This window comes from Electrophorus electricus, chromosome 14 (genome assembly GCF_041902795.1).
Source record: "Electrophorus electricus isolate QZ-2024a chromosome 14, ASM4190279v1, whole genome shotgun sequence".
Classification (NCBI taxonomy): Eukaryota; Metazoa; Chordata; class Actinopteri; order Gymnotiformes; family Gymnotidae; genus Electrophorus; species Electrophorus electricus.
The window spans coordinates 27,151,992-27,170,198 of record NC_137510.1 but is presented as its reverse complement, the minus strand read 5'-3'; the positions used below and the strand labels follow the sequence as shown (position 1 = coordinate 27,170,198).

The following is an 18,207-nucleotide window of genomic DNA, read 5'->3' as shown; positions in this document are numbered from 1 at the left end:
TACATGTTTATTTATTTATTTACACATGTCAACATGGCCAGCTTCAGCTGCTATTAATAAACAAATAAACACCTCTAACTTTCTTCATTGCAGAAATAAGTGTTCTGTAGTTTCCCCAAGACCTACTAGGAAGGGCAGTCTGTCCCACACAGACCTGCATCAGAACAGGACAGAGTGTGAAGCCCTGTGGCCAATCAGAGTGTAAAGCTCTGTGATCAATCAGAATGTGAAGCTCTGTGGCCAATCAGAATGTACAGCTCTATGACCAATCAGAGTGTAAAGCTCTGTCTCCAATCAGAGTGTGATGTTCTGTGGTCAATCAGAATGTAAAGCTCTGTGGCTAATCAGAGTGTGAAGTTCGGTGGTCAGTGAGAATGTAAAGCTCTGTGGAAAATCAGAATGTACAACTCTATGTTCAATCAGAGTGTAAACCTTTGTCACCAATCAGAGTGTGAAGCTCAGTGGCCAATCAGAATGTAAAGCCCTGCGGCCAATCGGAATGTAAAGATCTGTGATCAATCAGAATGTAAAGCTCTGTGACCAACCAGAATGTGAAGCTCTGTGGCCAATCAGAGTGTGAAGCTCAGTGTTCTTTTCCTGCTCCTCTGGCATACACCTTTTGTTCCCTCAACTGGTAATAGGTCAAAAACATTGAAATGTATGTTCACACAAATTACAAATTTATTTTCAACAAACACAATGAAATAAATTTTAAAATAATTAACATATATATGATTTGGAATTCAATTAAAGGCAAATACAATTATATTTTTGAAATAATAGGCATGGTGACATTTATTAGAGCAGTAGCTTGATTAAAGGAAACATGGAAACTAAAAGGTCATGGAGGTACTAGAATCATTAGGCCTATAAACAATATAATAAAAACAATTATTTTAGGATTAATTAGCTTATTAAGTAGTATTTCAAGTAAAATATACTGATCCAAAATATATAGATACAAACTGTAATTATGATTCATATCCAGTAGAAACTTAAAAAGTCCTTAAAATGTAAATAAATATATTTAAATGTATGTTTCATTAAGTTAAGGATTGCCAAATCTCTTCCAACATCTTGACAACCACTCTGGAAGGTTACTAATCACCTACCTGAGGGTAGTTTATTTCAATTAGTTAATGTCTGGCCACCCATACTGAATTATGGAGCAACGATTCTTCCAAGTGGCACTTTGAGAGGACCAAACCTGCAGAATGGTTAAATGACTACATCCAACCTAAAAAAACACAAACTGGGACGAATATTGTATACTGTATACATATTCTATTCACTGTATACAGTAATACTGTTTACTTACTGTATTCATAGCACTGCACTGGATGTCTGCACTGGAACATGGCCCTGGTTACACCCAGAAAGTGTGGATTCACACACTCAGCTAACACACACAATCTCTCTCTGTCTCTCGCAGGCAGGTAGGCACGCACACACGTGCACACACACGCGCACACACACACACCCTATACACATTTACACACAAATATAACATAGGGGAAGCAACATACTGATTCTAAATTTCTTTATTCTCCTTAAAATCGCCCTTACATCATGAATTCTGTTTACATAACATCATCAACATCCTTCCAGAATTATTGTTAGAATCACACACTGTTTTTGCTGAAAAGCTAAAGCTGTGATCTAAATAAAAATAAACAATTTGGTCCTTAATATGCAGTCTAGGCATCCTGGCTTTAGGGGTAAGAAGAGAGTTTATCTGCACAAGACATCAAAGAACAGGATGTAACAAGAGAGGGAGTGCAAGAAAGAGTGAGAGAAAAATATATATAAGGACTAGGAGTGTGTGTGGGGAATAAGTGTGTTGGGGGTGTGTGTCTGTGGGGGGTGGGGGCGCTGACAGCAGCAGTTTGACAGATCAAAGCTGATCACATAGCAGGAGATGAACAACAACATTAATCTTGTGTGTTTTACCAGACAGATAGAAGCCCATATTTACAGAGAACTAGATGACCTCTAGCACTGTACAGTTACTGTGGAAGATGAAAGAATTTAAATACAACACGAAAACACATTTAATTATAGCAGATGAGGGTTCTAGAGCTGTATTGTCCAAAACTAACACCAAACACCTGAGACAAGAATTTACTAGTGGATGCCTCCTAATAATTTAGATTTACGTAATCTTGTACTGTTATTTCAGACATATTTTGTCTATTTATAATTAATAAGTAGTGTTTATATTATGACATTTTTGTGAACAAAATGTGACAAGAGGGAATGAAACTGGAAAATAAAAGACCATAAACAGAAAGGTAATTATCACCTGACTTTTCTACAGTGCCATATTAGTGGTGTAAAAGTGGCAGTGGTGTAGTGTGGCAGCTGTGTAGAAGTGGCAGTGGTGTAGTGTGGCAGTTGTGTAGAGGTGGCAGTGGTTTAGGGTTCCTTTTCTAAGCCAATATGTTCCATATTTTAGGTACTTTAATTTTGCCTGATGCTATTTGAGAGCTTGGGCAGACATGGGCTCGTAACTAGGATTAGTTAGGGTTTATGAACATTTATGAACATTGCTTATGAACATTGCTTATTAACATGTTCCATTGGACTGCAGCTCCAGCTGATTTAAAAAGAATACTTGCCACTGCTGACAAATAACCACAGTAGCACTGTGCACATCACTGCACCAGAGAAGGTGAAGACAGAGGACCATAAAAATGAAAATGAATGTTCATGGAACCTGTTTCAGACTCAGAGACCGCATATTTAGTGGACTCCAGAGGTTCGAATTGATGGAGCTGCCATGTGTTTTAACATCTTTCCAGTTCTGCTACCTGACCTGCCCCTACAATCCGTAACACACCACGTGATCTCTGACTCCCGACCCTCCCGCAATGTCCAAACCGATGGTTCTGGCCTGTTCGTGCTTACATGTTCGCAGGAAGTTTGTGTCTCAGTGCATCAGATTCCCTCTGTACTATGCTGGTGTCCTGTTTCCCCTCCTGGGTGGAGGCAGGCTGGGCACCTGGGGCTGGAGCTGGGGGAGGGGTATCAGGTTTTGAGGTGGACAGAGATAGTACGCCTGAGGAAGCTGTGCTAAAGGCTGGGGTCTGAGTCGAGGGGGGGTTTGGGGCTTGGAGAGTGGGGGTCTCAGGCTGAATGAATATAGCTGTACCTGTAGCTGGGCACTGGGAAAATTTGGGAATTTGAAGGGGGGTAGAAGTTGCCTTTTGTGGTGGAGTTTGGATAGATGTAGTTGTTGGGGTTAGGACTGGGCTAGAGTTGCGGGTTTGGGTGGTGTTTGGGATTGGTATGGGAGTGTGGGTTTGTGTCTGAACTGCTGCTGTAGTTTGGATGTGGAGTAGCACTGGGGTTGAAGTGGGAATCTGAGTTTGGGTATGGGGTGGAGTGCGTGGAGGTATGGTTGGAGTTTGGGTTGGGGTCTGTGTAGGGCTTTGGCTAGGTGGGGTTCGGGCCTGAGAGAAAACAGGAACTTGTGTGTTTGGAACTGGAGCCGAACTCAGGACAGTAGCTGCTAGATTTTGGAATGGAGTTGAGGTTGGTACAGTAGCAGCTGGAGTTTGGAATAGAGCTGGAACTTTCACTGTGCTTGGAATTTGGGCAGGGCCTGAGATCCGAGTTGGAGAAGGTGCTGTAGTAGAAGCAGAGGCTTGAGTTTGTGTAAGATTTGTAATAGGGGTTTGAATTGTGGTAGGGCTCCTAGTCTGGGTAGGGGTCTGCACAGCTGAGTGTGTTGGGGTCTGAGCAAGAGTAGGAGTTCCGGTTTGGATGGGGGCTGGGATTGGAATTGGTGGTTGAGCATGAGTAGGAGTTTGAAGAGGAGTTGGTGTCCGGGTTGGTGTTGCTGCTGCAGTGGGAGGTGGACTGGTGGTGCAGGATAAAGGAGAGGGCTGGGGAAGTGTTTGAGGGAATTTAGAACGAGGGCTCTGAGGTGCAGAAGACCCTGAGGAAGAGGATGCATGCAGGGCGTGTAAAGATGAAGATGAAGATGAAGGGTGGGAGGGGGAGGTAGGTGAGGCCTTGCTGCTGTGTGTTTGGAGAACTGCCAAAGAGGCAGATGTAGGGGGCAGTTCCAAGGATGACGAAGCAGGCAGAGGTGAGGAAGAATGAGAGGACGGCGCCTGAGGGGAGGAAGAGTGAGAGGGCGGAGCCTTAGCAGCAGGCTTTGGCCGCTGGGTTTGGGGGAGCCCTGGGGCAGAAGAGGTGTTAGAAGATGAGAGAGGCGTGTGTTTGGGGGAGGAAGAGACAAGGGTCACAGGGGCAGAGGCAGGTGGTGAGGTAGGTGGGGGGGCAAGTGGTGTTGGCTGTGTGTGCGTGAGTGGAGAGGGCAGCGGAACAGGTGTGTGTGCAGGTGGCTTCTGGACCTGGGGAGGGTTTGAGCTCAACACGCCAGCACTTTCCCCCCGTGCAAGTTGTCCTTGTGAAACCAGGAAGGGGGCGGGCAGTAAGTTACCCCCAGAGGCTTTTCGATGGAGGGGGGGGTGTGGCTGCACACCTGGCCAGCCACGGTGGGGCAGTGTGGGCTGTGAGGCAGACAACAACCTGGCCTCCTGTGTCAGACGGCCCAGCGCTGGCAGACCCTGCGTGCTGCCCCCACCAACGTGCCGCATTAGAGCCTCTTTCGCTCCCTTCTGGCTGATCCGCCCGTCAGACAACACAGCTGCCATGGCTGGGGAAGGGGGTGTGGCCTTATGGAGAGGTGATGTGGTAGCCCCTCCCCCTAATGTGCCACTCATCACTGAGGGCTCTGTGTGGAGGCGGAGACTATAGTGCAGAGCTCTGCCAGTTTGGAGTGGAGTGGGTACTGATGATATAGGAGGGGTTTTGACAGCTGCCCCTGGCAGTGGAGCTCCTACCACAGTAGGAGGGCCAGCTGTAGAGGGGGAGGGTGTAGGGGTGATAGAGGCTGGCACGCGAGGTGGGAGCCCACCCATCACTCCAATGAGAGAGCTGAGTGATTGTCGGGGGTGCAGGATGGGGGGGCGGGGCGGGGAGACAGGACAGGCTGAGGGCGAAGGCGAGATGGGCAGCGGCGAGGGCAGGAACATGCCCAAACCATACTGCTGTACAGGCTGTTGTAGCGCAATGGCTACGTTGGTGGTGGCCGCTGCTGTCTGCAGGGGAGCGTGGACCAGCGGAGCCCAGATCACAGGCCGCGGGTGTGGGGACATGCTGCCCTCCGTGCTGCCTCGGTTGCTGGTACTGACGTCCTGCATGGTAGGCATACTGTCGTGTTTGACAATCTGCTGCACCAGGATACTGTCACAGGATCCAGCCCCACCTGGCCCCGCCCCTGGTCCCGGCCCTCGCCCCGTCCCACCTGGGCCACGCCCCAGACTGCTGCCTGCCACAGACCCCCCTTGAGACGTCTTTCGTAACAGGATGGAGTTCTTCTTACCTGCAGATGAACAAAGAGATATAAGACACCGCAGTGATCTGCAATTAAGGTAACAAAAAGATTCACCCAATTAGGAGACAGACAATACCAATGCGGTTCAGTCGGTCGGCTGCTACAGTTTCAAAGGCCCGCCTCATCATTGGGTGCTCCTCCAAGACCTCGTTGAAGCTGTCAACACTGAGCGAATAAAGGCGACAGTACGTATCAGCTCTGACACTCGCTGTCCTCCTGCCTCGGGTCAGCAGACAAATCTCTAAGGGAGAGGGAAAGGCACACAAACACACAAACAGAAGAACACTTTGTCTTATAGAGGACAAATGCTTAAGAGTCCTTAAGAGTGTGAATTAACCAAAGCAGAGCCTTAAAAACAGAAAACAACCCATGTCCTAGTATCCCAATCATGATGTATTATGTATTAGTTAGTAAATTATTTAACTTTTTATGCAAGTACAATGTCTAATCTCACCTCCAAAATATGACCCATCACTGAGTTTGGTCTCCTTGTTGCCGCGGGTAAGTACGCTGACCCTCCCGTGCTGAATGAAGTACATCTTACGTCCGACGGTTCCCTCTCGAATGATGAAGTCCCCTGGCTGGAACACCTCAAAGCGCAGCTTGGTCAAAACAGCCGTCACAAAGTTCGGATCGGCGTTAGCAAACAGCGGCATGTTGGCCACCAGGCTGCGGCAGTTAAAGCTCACAATCTCCTGTTCAGAAGCAATATGTACAGGACCGGTTTCATTGCTGGGTCAGGAAGTTGGGATGACAAACTCCTAAAGATGAACTATACAAGTCTACAGTATCCCGGAAGTCACACATGTTAAGTTTTAATCTTTCAAAAAAGATTTCAGACTTAAAAAACTAAAGACTAAAGTGTGCATCAAAAAAATTGAATTAAAATTAGAATTGCCACTGCAGTGAGTGAAAGTGGGAATAGACAATTTTTTGCCTCATAAAATAACATTATTTTTGGAAATAATACCCATTTTCAATCAAAATTTTGGATCATCTCATGAGTCTAATTCTTCTTGAATTAACAGTTGCTCAAACCACAGCCATTTTCTCAGGCCATCTGGCCCCTTCCTCCAACACACTGGCCTAAATGTCTTTAACACTATTGTCAAAACACAAATCCACAAATCATCTCTATTAATATCTTTATAAAAACAAAACAAAACATGCAGCTTATAAATGTCTATTGAGGAAAATACTTTATATAAAAATATTTACCCTGTTCAAGAGTATTATTCATGAATGTGACCAAAGTCTTTAGGAATTAAGTTCTAAAGGAATTATAAGATTTTGTGATGATCCCCAAACTCCATAGACATAAATGTAAAGTCAGGACATAAATATAAAGTCAGGATATAGATCAGTCAGGTTACACTGAGCTTGCTGAACTGTACTCAGCCAGAGAGCAAGACAAAGCCCTGCTGTGTATGTGTGTGAGTGTGTGTATGTGCATGTGTGTGTGCATGTGAGTGTATGTGCGTGAGTGTATGAGTGTGTGTGCGTGTATGTGCATGCATGTGAGTGCGTGCATGTGAGTATGTGTGTGTGTGTGTGTGTATGCGTGTGTGTACATGCATGTGAGTGTATGTGTGTGTGTGTGTGTATGCGTGTGTTTACATGCATGTGAGTGTATGTGTGTGTGTGTGTGTGTGTGTGTGTGTGTGTGTGTGTGTGTGTGTGTGTGTGTGTGTGTGTGTGTGTGTGCGTGTATTATGTACTTGGGTAACAAACCTCCTTTAACGGGTCACTCAGCTCTCCCAGGATATTTTCTTCATCAAACATCTTTCCCTGGTAGCGATGTTCATAATACTCATGGATCTTCTGTCTGACGTCGGCGGGGAGTTTATGGAAGGACATGTACTGCTCCACTTGCTTATACTGCAAGCAACCCAGCACACACAGCAGCCAACGTCAGCCAAGCACCATGAGGACATTACAGCAGTGCCACCTGTCCCACAGGTGTTGCGACCAGGGGATGAGGGCCTGACATAGACACTGAATGAAAGTAACAGACCAGCTACAGAATATTCCTTTATGGGACCATGACTTCATATTATTTAATTACAAAGGGAAATGCACTAAAACTGCTTAGAAGTTACATTAATCTAAAGAAGAACAGAACAGATCAAGAGATCACACAATCAAGTTTTCCCTCTGAGTGAAAGAGAACCTACAATGAAAACTAAACATACATATACCCATCCCTCCCTCCATCCATCCATCCCTCCCTCCATCCATATACCATTCCCTCCATCCATACATATGCCATCCCTCCATCCATCCATCCATCCATTCATACATACACCCATTCGTCCATCCATACATATACCCATCCCTCTATCCATCCATCCATCCATACATACATACATACATACACCATTCCCTCCATCCATATATACCATCCCTCCATCCATCCATCCATACATACATATACCCATCCCTCCCTCATCCATCCATCCATACATATACCCATCCCTCCAGCCCTCTATCCATCCATACATACATATATCCATCCATCCTTCCATCCATAGTCACCTTCTCCTGGTACTGGCGGCGGGAAGAGTCCAGGGACTGGATGAGTGCAGTGGCGTGGCCGATGAACATGGCGTAGCAGGTTGCTCCCACGATCATGCTGAGCATAGTGAGCCAGACGTCCGTCATGCCCTCGGGCGCCTGTGCGCCGTAGCCAATACACAGCATGTGGCTCATGGCCTTGAAGAGGGCGTAGGAATATTGCACCCCCCACGAGTCGTTCTGGACACAAACAGGGGGACATCGAGCTGCCTCAGACTGGGTGGCATCAAGCTGCCTCAGACGTTGTGACATCGAGCTGCCTCAGTTGGGGCAGCATTGTGCTGCCTCAGTTTGGACATCAGGAACAGAATCGCTGATCTCATTACCACTACATTACCACTGCACTATGTGGTGCTACTTTATTAAAAATACACTGTGGACTCCAACTCTGTACCAGTAGTGGGTTTCTCACCACAGGAATGCTCTTAAAAAAAAACCTGAAAGAAGGTTATCAGCTGTGGTCCCAAACACACAAACTAATGCGTGCAAAGTACTTATAAAATACACCTATAAGACAGATATAGTCAAAATAGTGTGTACATAGTAAGTGCCTCCAACGGCATGGGTGAAGGGTGTATCTTTCACGTCAGTGGAATCTACGTTATTCTGTAGCTTCATGCTGTTCTAGCTGTGAATGGAAAGGTAAGGAACCTGACTTGTGAATGAAGGCCATGGTGTGATCAGGAGAAGAGACTGGGGGAGGAGGGGGCAAAGACAGAGACAATCTCTGGGGAAATTCTGAGCATCACCTGCCTAGCAACTGTCACTATGACAACCTCAGTGGAAACCCAGCAGTAGCATGACTCAGCGACTCACTCAAATGGTGCAGTAGCTTGTGTGTGTGTGTGTGTGTGTGTGTGTGTGTGTGTGTGTGTGTGTGTGTGTGTGAGGGTTAGGGTTAACCCTGTGTGTGAGGCGGAGAATGAGTGTGTGTGTGTCTGTGTGTGTGTCTGTGTGTGAGGTTGAGAATGTATGTGCATGTGTTTGTATATGGTTTGTCATTTGTATCTTAAATACTATGAGATACTATCTGTTTTTACTATCTAATGAATTTCAATTTCAAGATTTTCAGCAGTGACCAAAAACACATATAAATTATAGGATGTAGAAGACAAAGTAATGGTAACACCACAAGTACAGCTGCTCAATTACAATTACAAAAGAAAATATCCAGTTCAGTCATGTTAGACTGAATGGCAATTAGTAGTATGCATCAACTGCACAATCAAAAATAAAACCCTACCCATAACCCCTAAGCCATAACCCTAACCATAACACCCTGGGCCTTACCCCTAACCCTAACGCCTAACCCTAATCTTAATTCCCAACCCTCACCCTTTATTGTGTGTACTCTACCATTCCTCCACATCTCCCACATCTTAATATCAGTCAAACCGTACAGAGCATAGTGCATGTTGTTGGGTGTTTTTATAAAATGCACTACATACACATACAACACAGTATTGAACAGGCTGTTTGTACATGCACACACCCACAACACACACACATACACACACCCACAACACACACACACACGCACATACCAGACATGCTGCTAATACCTGAAGCAGCTTATGTACACATGCTGTGACAATAATATTTGTGCATAACTGATGTGACCTGAAAACCAGCCCCCCTATGCATCTACAAACTCCCCTGCAAAAAGACACACATATCCAAACACCCCCCCCACACACACACACACGCTCGCTCACTCACCACCATGTTGTTTTTGAAGACCCAGCAGTCCGAGGGGAAGTCTTGCAGCATGGGTACCAGGAACTGCAGACAGCCATCCCAGTGACACAGCAGCAACATCATACCAATCAGGTTCACAATACGCACCATTGCACTCGCAAGGTCATAGGTCATGTGGAAGATCTGAGACACAGAAAGAACTTCTGTAATGAACCCAAAGCTGATCCCAACCTCTTGCTAACGCTCTATGTCTGGTTGGATTACTGGCATTAGCCCTCTCTCCTTCCATCTGTCACTCTTTCCCCATTTGTTTCTGTCCACACTCTGAGACCTGCCCCCTCACCTCCTCCCACTGTCCCCCTGTCCAGCCTGTCCCCTCACCTCCTCCCACTGGTGGATGTATCTGATGAGTCTGGACAGCCGTAGCAGACGTAGCAAGCTCAGGATCTTGGTGAAGCGGACGATGCGGAGAGCCCGAGCTGTGCGATATACCTGCAGAGCAGAGAGAGCAGAAGGTCGCAGGCTCCACCTTAGGGTGCAGAAGGATGGACACGCAAGGTTTTAAAGATCACAGGACTACCTCAGATCAAAGGACTACCTCAGACTACCTCAGATCATAGGACTACCTCAGAGTCCAGCCGAGCCTCCAAGTCCACCATAAGGAAGATATAGTCCACAGGGATGGAGGAGACAAAGTCCACCAGGAACCAGCTCTTCAGGTAGCGCTGCCTGATCGCCTTCGGATCAAGCAGGATCTCTGTGCTGTCCTCTTTTACAATGCCTGTGCGGAAGTTTAAGACCAGATCCACCAGGAAGAGTGTGTCTGACACCACGTTGAAGATGATCCATGGGGGGGTGTTCTCATCTTTGAAGAAGGTGATTCCCACAGGCAGGATAATAAGATTCCCCATCATCAGTAAGAGCATGAGAAGATCCCAATAAAATCTGAGGGCAGGGGAGGAGAGGAGAGAAGAGAGCTTAAAGCCTTGTAGTAACCGTCATTTCTAAACAGGACAGTCTGTGCTTACTGGCTTAGGGCTTTCCAACAGGGGTCAGGGAGCTTTTTGTTCAGAACCCTTCAAGGAATCATCTGGAGACTCTTTCCTCTGCCCTAACCTTTACCCATTTTGTCTGCACTTGGACACATTTGTTGCAGAACCCACCCCCCCTCCCCCCCTACACACACACAGACAGATCTGTTTCCCACATTCTTTCTGCACAACACACTCTCTCTGCTTGCAATCAACAGTAATGAATACTATACAGTTTCCTCCTTCTGTTAATGAGGCGTTAAAGCAACATGCAGTGATGATACTGCACTGTAACTGAGTAGATCAGCATTCACACTCAGAGAGGGAGAGACTAAGTTATTTATAACCAATCTCAAGTACACACAAAATACAAACGAATAAACCCAGTAAGACACACTTAATGTAGGTTCTCTTGAATATGCACTAGAAAATATGACACAGACACATGATGTATACCATACACACGCATACACACACACGCATAGACATGTGCACACCCGCACACAGGCACACATGCTCATGCACACACACTTGTGTGAACATATGTGTAAACATTTGTGCACTGCTCCCAGTGGTCCTCTAAGCAAGAACACATCAGATTTGCGAGAGACAAATACCACACCCCTGAGCAAAACCACACCCCTTGAGAAAGCCACACCTCTCACCAAAACCCCACCCCTCAGAAAAGCCACAACTCTCAGGAAAGCCACACCCCTGAACAAAGCCACACCACTGTGCCTTTGAAATCCCAAGCTGCTCTTTTGAAATTCCAAGATGCTCTATTTGGTACATTTGCATTCAGCACTGTACTTGAGCACTCAATGATAAAAAAAAAAGTCACCTAACAATGTGAGGTGCACAAACTCAGTGTTACTCTGGATTCTGTGAGAGGTTCACACTCCCATATCCAGAGCAAAACACACAAAGGTCACAAGACAACGGTGACATTACCAACTAGAGCAAAAAAAAAACCCCAAAAACATCACAGCATGTTTCTCACTCAAGAAAAGGATTAGAGAGATTACACACAAACACACACACACACACACACACACACACATATATATATATATATATATATATATATATATATATATATATATATATATACACATACACACACATATGTACATGTTCACACACATACACACACAGACACACATATATATACCCCCCCACACACACACACAATACCTCCAGCAGAAAGCAGCAGAACACCCAACTATAGACCTCACTATAGACTCCTGAGTGTGTATAGTGTGTATAATCTTCAGTATGTGTAGTGTGTATACTCCTGAGTCTGTGTAGTAAGTGTCCTCGTACTTCTGAGTGTGTGTTTTAAGTGAAAGGTGTTTTGGACACTGATGAGGGCAGCTCTAGACACTGATCTACACAGTGTGAACAGCCCTAGTGTTGCTCTGACTGCACAGAGACCATGAAGGTTAATCTCTTCCTCCACATTTGCTCTCGGCAACACTGAATTTAGGCCACAAGACTCACATCATACACCATATCACTGTGCCCCCCTCCCCCCAACACACATCAGTACAGTCAGTAGGAAAATGCTGTCACACAGGCCTGTCACTCTATTTATCTATCTTATCTCTCCTTCTCTCCCTTTCTCTCTTTCCTTCTTTCTTTCTCTATGTATTCACTGTGCTAATTTGAGGATATTTGAATTACAAGCTACACATGCATTCAGTATATGTAATAAAACAATATGGATAACATTAAAAGTAACTGCTATGCAGTTGGTATAATAACTGCAGTCTTTTGCAAATTCATTAGATTGCAATTATAAGGGTCACCAGTATGTGGCTGTGGCAAGCATGGATAACATGCAGTACTGTTTTACTGTGTCTCCTGTACTGTTTTACTGTCTCTCCTGTAGGGAGGGAACAAGGAAGATGGAGAAAGAGAGAAAAAGAAAGAGAGAGACACCCCACTAAAATTGATCTCTTCATTCTGATATTCAAAGATGCTATTCTTTGAAGTGGCTCATGTTATTGTTACTGTGTCTGGTTCCACTCCACAGGTTACCCTATAACTGAAGACCTGCATTTAAACCCTATAGCATTTAAATTGTTAAACACACAGGACCCGATTCCAGATCATAACGCAGGTAGTCTCATAGCCAAAGCAGGCGGTCTCACACTAACACAGGCTGTCTGTAACCAACACATTCAGTCTCACACCAACACAGGCAGTATAAAATCAACCCAGACAGTCTCACACCAACACAGACAGTCTCACACCAACACAGGCAGTATCACATCTACACAGGCAGTCTCACATCTACACAGGCGGGCTCACATCAACACAAGCAGTATCACATCAGCACAGACAGTAACATATCAACACAGACAGTAACACATCAACATAGGCAGTCTCACACAAGTGCAGGTGGTCTCACATCAACCCAGACAGTCTCACACCAACACAGGCAGTATCACATCAACACAGTCAGAATCACATCAACCCAGGTGGTCTCACACCAGCACAGGCGGCTGTTTCTGCAAAGGTTCTCAGATCAAATTTGGCAAATTCATTGCTTAATACTGGCTGAAGTGTGCTTCACTAGGTTAATGTGCTTGACTATGGTTAGTGTGCTTGACTAGGTGTTTCCTCATTTGCCAACAGTGTACTAGGCTGCAGTAGAGAGCCAATAAGCATGTGGCACAAGTTAAGCAACATGAATATTATATTTATTATTAATAATGAAAATTAATATTAAATTGAACTTAGGTTTTGACTCTTTGTAAGACACACATTCATATCAGAGCAAATAACCTAGTGATGAATTAACTTTTTGTATCCAACTAGACACTATAGGGTTAGGACTGTTTTTGTTTGTTTGTTTTGTTCTGGAGCAGATGCCATTTTAAAATAAAGCAAAATATAGTAATTCTTCTATTGCTTCTGTATAGTGGTAATGGCGTATATTGGTAAGATGACTTCTGGAAACACAATTAAACACACCCATCCACCCATGCTTACACTACTCTCATAGTCAGGCTTCCTAACCCCAATCCTAACCCTAACCTCTCTAACCCTAACCCTAGCCTCTCGAACCCTAACCCTAACTTCTCAAACCCTAAGCCAACCGCTCTCGAACCCTAACCATAACTTCTCTAACCCTAACCTCTTGAACCCTAACTCAACCCCTCTCGAACCCTAACCCTAGGGTTTTACATCTTTCTTCTGTCTTGTGCATTAGTTAATTCTTTTCCATTGAGATGACACTCTATCGTATCTCACATCTCCTTCACGTTCATTCCTCTCCACTTCTCTCTTCCTCCATCTCTTTTCCTGACTTAACACATTCACCCTTCTCTAATCCACTCATTAGTTTGCGTCAGATCTGTCTTCTTTACTACTCTCACCATTCATCCATTCATAAATCACTCATTATCCACAATCTAAACCACATTCTCTACCTCCCTCCCTTCCTCCCTGTCCACATGCATCTGTTCCCCTCCTGCCCTGTCTCGCCCTGTACCTGAAGTCGCTGTAGGGGTGGATGATCCAGACTCCAGCACTCTTCAGCCTCTCCTGCTCCAATGCTACGGCCTTGTGACTGCCGAACATGCGCAGGGAGAATTTGTTGACCCCAGGCTGCAACATAGCACCAAACTGCCTCTGGATGAAGGTAGACTGGTTGGAGTAGCTGTAGTCCTCTCCGTCCAAGCCCAGGACAGCCTCAGGGGTCCCAGCTGCCGTGGTGGTGGTGGTCTCTGGTCCCGTCGCCACCACCACCACACCGGTGCCGGAGGAGGACGTGGAAGCAAGTGCAGCACGCGATGCTGCAAATCCCACAGAGCGGCTGGGGGCAGGTCCAGAAAGGGTGGGGCCAACAGGAGGGGGCAGGGGGATGGGTGTGGTGGGCGTGCCTGCTGCTGTGCCTGGCCGGAATGGACCACCATCCCGTGAGGAGCTCATGATGGACAGACGACGTCGGCCAGCCCCCTCACCCCGCTCCCCCTCCAGAGAGGCCTGCGAGAAGCAATAACCAGGAGACGGCAAGCTGCTCTTACTGCGCCGCTTCTGGTCTCCGTTACGTCCCGGCCGAGCATCTCCAGAACCACCCACAGAACCGCCCACCGCCCCATCCATGTCAGTGCCTCGAGGAGGTCAAACACACAAGCACTCACACATACACACAACCATGCACTCGGGCACGCCCACACACACACACTCTCAGGTGACTAGACTGACCTTTTACACTGCCTCACAACACAGTGAGGATATGAACCATCCCTGCGTACACAGAGAGCAGACACAGACGCTGACTGAGACCTCACGTTTTTGTTGTACCGGTAAGATCACAGATTTACTTTATCCAGACTTAGCAGCACGAGCAAATTGCGCCTCGTACCTCCGCTCTCCCGCCCAGCTCCTCCATACTTCTCACCTAAATGCCCTTGGAACAAACCAATTAAAAGGCGCCTGCAAACCTGCCTCTTAAGGAAAATATGACGACTGCGTGAATGTTGTGAGTTTGTCCTTCGCTGCGGAGACCTCTATCATTCCCTTTCCCCCACGTCCTTGGAGCGTGTCGCTCCGACAGAGGCCCACTCTCTCTCCTGCTCATCCGTCCTCGGCGATGCGACGCTGGGCATCTTTGCACCAAATTCCCGCTCTGTCAAATGAAAGTGCACGCGACCCTATACACGTTCAGCTGCCCGTTCTTTAGTATTCACGCGGATAACGTTCCCCGTCGGCTGAATGTATTTTATTAAGTAAGAGTTAATTTCAAAAGTAGACGACGTAGTAGTTCTGTGACATTAATATTCCGATGACAAGGACATTTGATTCGTGTGGAAAGTCACATCGTCTGTAATCGACACACATACGCTAACTCACACGCGCTCTGATTCATACAGACACGCGCAGAAATAGACGCATATAAACACGCTTTTACACACATACACGCATCAAAAGGCAACAAGCAACACGGAGCATAGGATCATGGACATTACCAGACGGCAAAAGAGAGTCCGGTGGTCCACGTTAGTGACGCGCTCAGAAAGCAGGCGAGGTATTTTCCCATCGTAAAAACCCAAGAGACATCACCATGACACGCAACAGGGTTCCAGCGAAAACACGAAACATAAAAATTAGCCACCAGACGGAGATCTTGAACGGGTATCAGACGGAGCTCCGTTATCCTTGCTACTTTATTCTGTTCTTTTTTTTCTCCACATCACGCGCACAAACCGTTTTGTTCTCTGCTCTTCCTCACGCGACTGTTAGCCAACCTAATAAGACCCTCTGGTACAGAATCTATTTGTCCATGTCCAACAAACAAATATTCTTCTGTAACCATAACCAAATCCGTCATACATAACACTTGAAGTCTCTAACAATATCAACTTGTTGAACGCCAGTTTTATCTATTATTAAAAAGACAAAATCTTGATCTGGAGAGGGAGCGCTTACTTGTGAAAGCTTCTCGGGTACTGCAGGGAGTGCAAGCACGCGAATATAAAACTAAATTAATAAATAAATAAGGAAACGGTCTAAATCCAATCGTCTTGTTGCCATGGCAGCCGCATCCCTATCACCCATCCCCAAGGCCGCGTGCCCGACCGGCGTCAGACCCCGGCAGCACAGGTATGAGTCTCACGTCATTTCACCAATAGAGAAACGGAAAGTGAGAGAGGAAGAAAAGAGACAAAGAGAGATATACGCAGAGACATAGAGAGTGAGACACACACACACACACACACACACACACACACACACACACACACACAGAGAGAGAGAGACAGAGACAGACAGAGAGAGAGAGATGTTTTTAATTAGTTTACAACAGTGACAGTAGCTCTGGATATCTGGATGATCTCAGAGGACAAAGTACAGCCACTGTGAATTAAAGTAAAAAGAAAGAAGACAAAAAGGTAGAGTCCCCCAACATGAGGTCTCACACATAGCTTAATCATACAAGAAATGTCATCTCTGCTTTCAATGGCATGTCTCATCCAATACAAAGTAAAAATAGTAGCCTTATTATCTGACAATGGCAGGTCAGGTATAGTCTGCTGAAGTTTAGTAAAAAGACAGCAAGCCTAATTGTAATCAAATGCAGAAACTTTTATCTTATAATGCCATGTCTAACACACACAACACTAACAATTATCACACTAAAATAGTACACTCACATAATACACTAACATAGCACACTAACACAGTACACTCATATAGTACACTGACACAGTAGATTAACATAGTACACTAACACAGTAGACTAACATAGTACACTAACACAGCACACTCACATAGTACACTAACACAGTACACTAACACAGCACACTCACATAATACACTAACACAGTAGACCAACACAGTACACTAACACATTTAGACTAACACAGTACACTAACGCAGCACACTAACATAGCACACTAACACAGTACACTCACATAGTACACTGACACAGTAGACTAACACAGTACACTAACACAGCACACTCACATAGTACACTAACACAGTACACTAACACTGTACACTAACACAGCACACTAAATATGCACATTCACTATGGGCAGGTGCTTAAAGCAGCCTACACCGAGAATGTGCTAATACACAAATATTATACATATCTCTTTAAGGTGTGATTACTGTGTGATTAGTAGCTTTAATACATGAGCTATAGAAGCGTAATAAAGCTTTAATACATTGGCTATAGAAGTGTAATAAAGTTTTATCACATCAGCAATCGAAGTGTAATAAAGCTTTATCATGTCAGCTATCGAAGTGTAATAAAGCTTTAATACAGCAGCTATAGAAGTGTAATAAAGTTTTAATACATCAGCTACAGAAGTGTAATAAAGCTTTAATACATCCTGAGTTCAGTATAGCATAGAGATCCTTGGCATAATTTTCCTTTGGATTGCCAATGTGTATGTTAAAAAATAAAATAATTAAATAATGGTCAACAAATGGAGGGGGTGGAGGTGGAGATGAGGCAGTAATTGAGGGTGGAGGGGAGGGTCTGAGGGGTGGAGGTGGGGATGAGGCAGTAGATGAGGGCAGGGGGTGGGGGGTCTGAGGAATGGAGGTGTGGTGTCCCCAGGAGCTGATTAGCTCCATCCATGTCAAGGCTCTCATCCACTTGCAGCTCTATCAGTATGCCCACAGTTGGAGGAAGATGTCACTGGGGTGGTAAAATCCACTGATACAATGAAGTCCTCAGTGTTTTTACCAGTGTGTTGCTACTAATGGGGGGATAAATTGGGCACCAAAAAAAATTAAGTTCTCTGTCAGAGTTTTGGCACCCCTATCATTTGTAGTCCAGATCTCCTAAAAAAAATTCTTCCCATAAAACAGTCAATAAAGTTCAGGCTGTTTGACCTACAGCTTTTGTCTACCCAAGTGATTAATCCAGGTAGCCATGAGAATATATTTGATTTCCAAGCAGACAGAGGACAACTGATAAATGTTTGAATGTTGACTAGGTTATTAAAGTCCATTTTAAATAACTCAGACTTCTGTTTT

The 18,207-nt window shown here is 45.4% G+C and overlaps 1 protein-coding gene across 2 annotated transcripts; it reads right to left on the bottom strand.

Moving 5' to 3' along the window:
• Positions 1-1,525: 1,525 nt before the first annotated feature.
• LOC113574794 (uncharacterized) lies at positions 1,526-16,307 on the bottom strand. Of its 2 annotated transcripts, XM_081696756.1 has the most exons (10): positions 16,150-16,304; positions 14,210-14,703; positions 10,306-10,624; positions 10,061-10,171; positions 9,701-9,862; positions 7,943-8,161; positions 7,139-7,285; positions 5,862-6,102; positions 5,484-5,648; positions 1,526-5,395 (listed from the first exon to the last, which is right to left on the bottom strand). In XM_081696756.1, the coding sequence occupies exons 2-10, from the start codon at positions 14,647-14,649 to the stop codon at positions 2,904-2,906; spliced, it is 4,296 nt and encodes a 1,431-aa protein (XP_081552882.1). In that variant the 5' UTR covers positions 14,650-14,703; positions 16,150-16,304; the 3' UTR covers positions 1,526-2,903. The 2 variants fall into 2 exon arrangements, with proteins under 2 accessions (XP_081552882.1, XP_035387065.1); XM_035531172.2 differs by having other exon boundaries at positions 14,210-16,307.
• Positions 16,308-18,207: the final 1,900 nt, after the last annotated feature.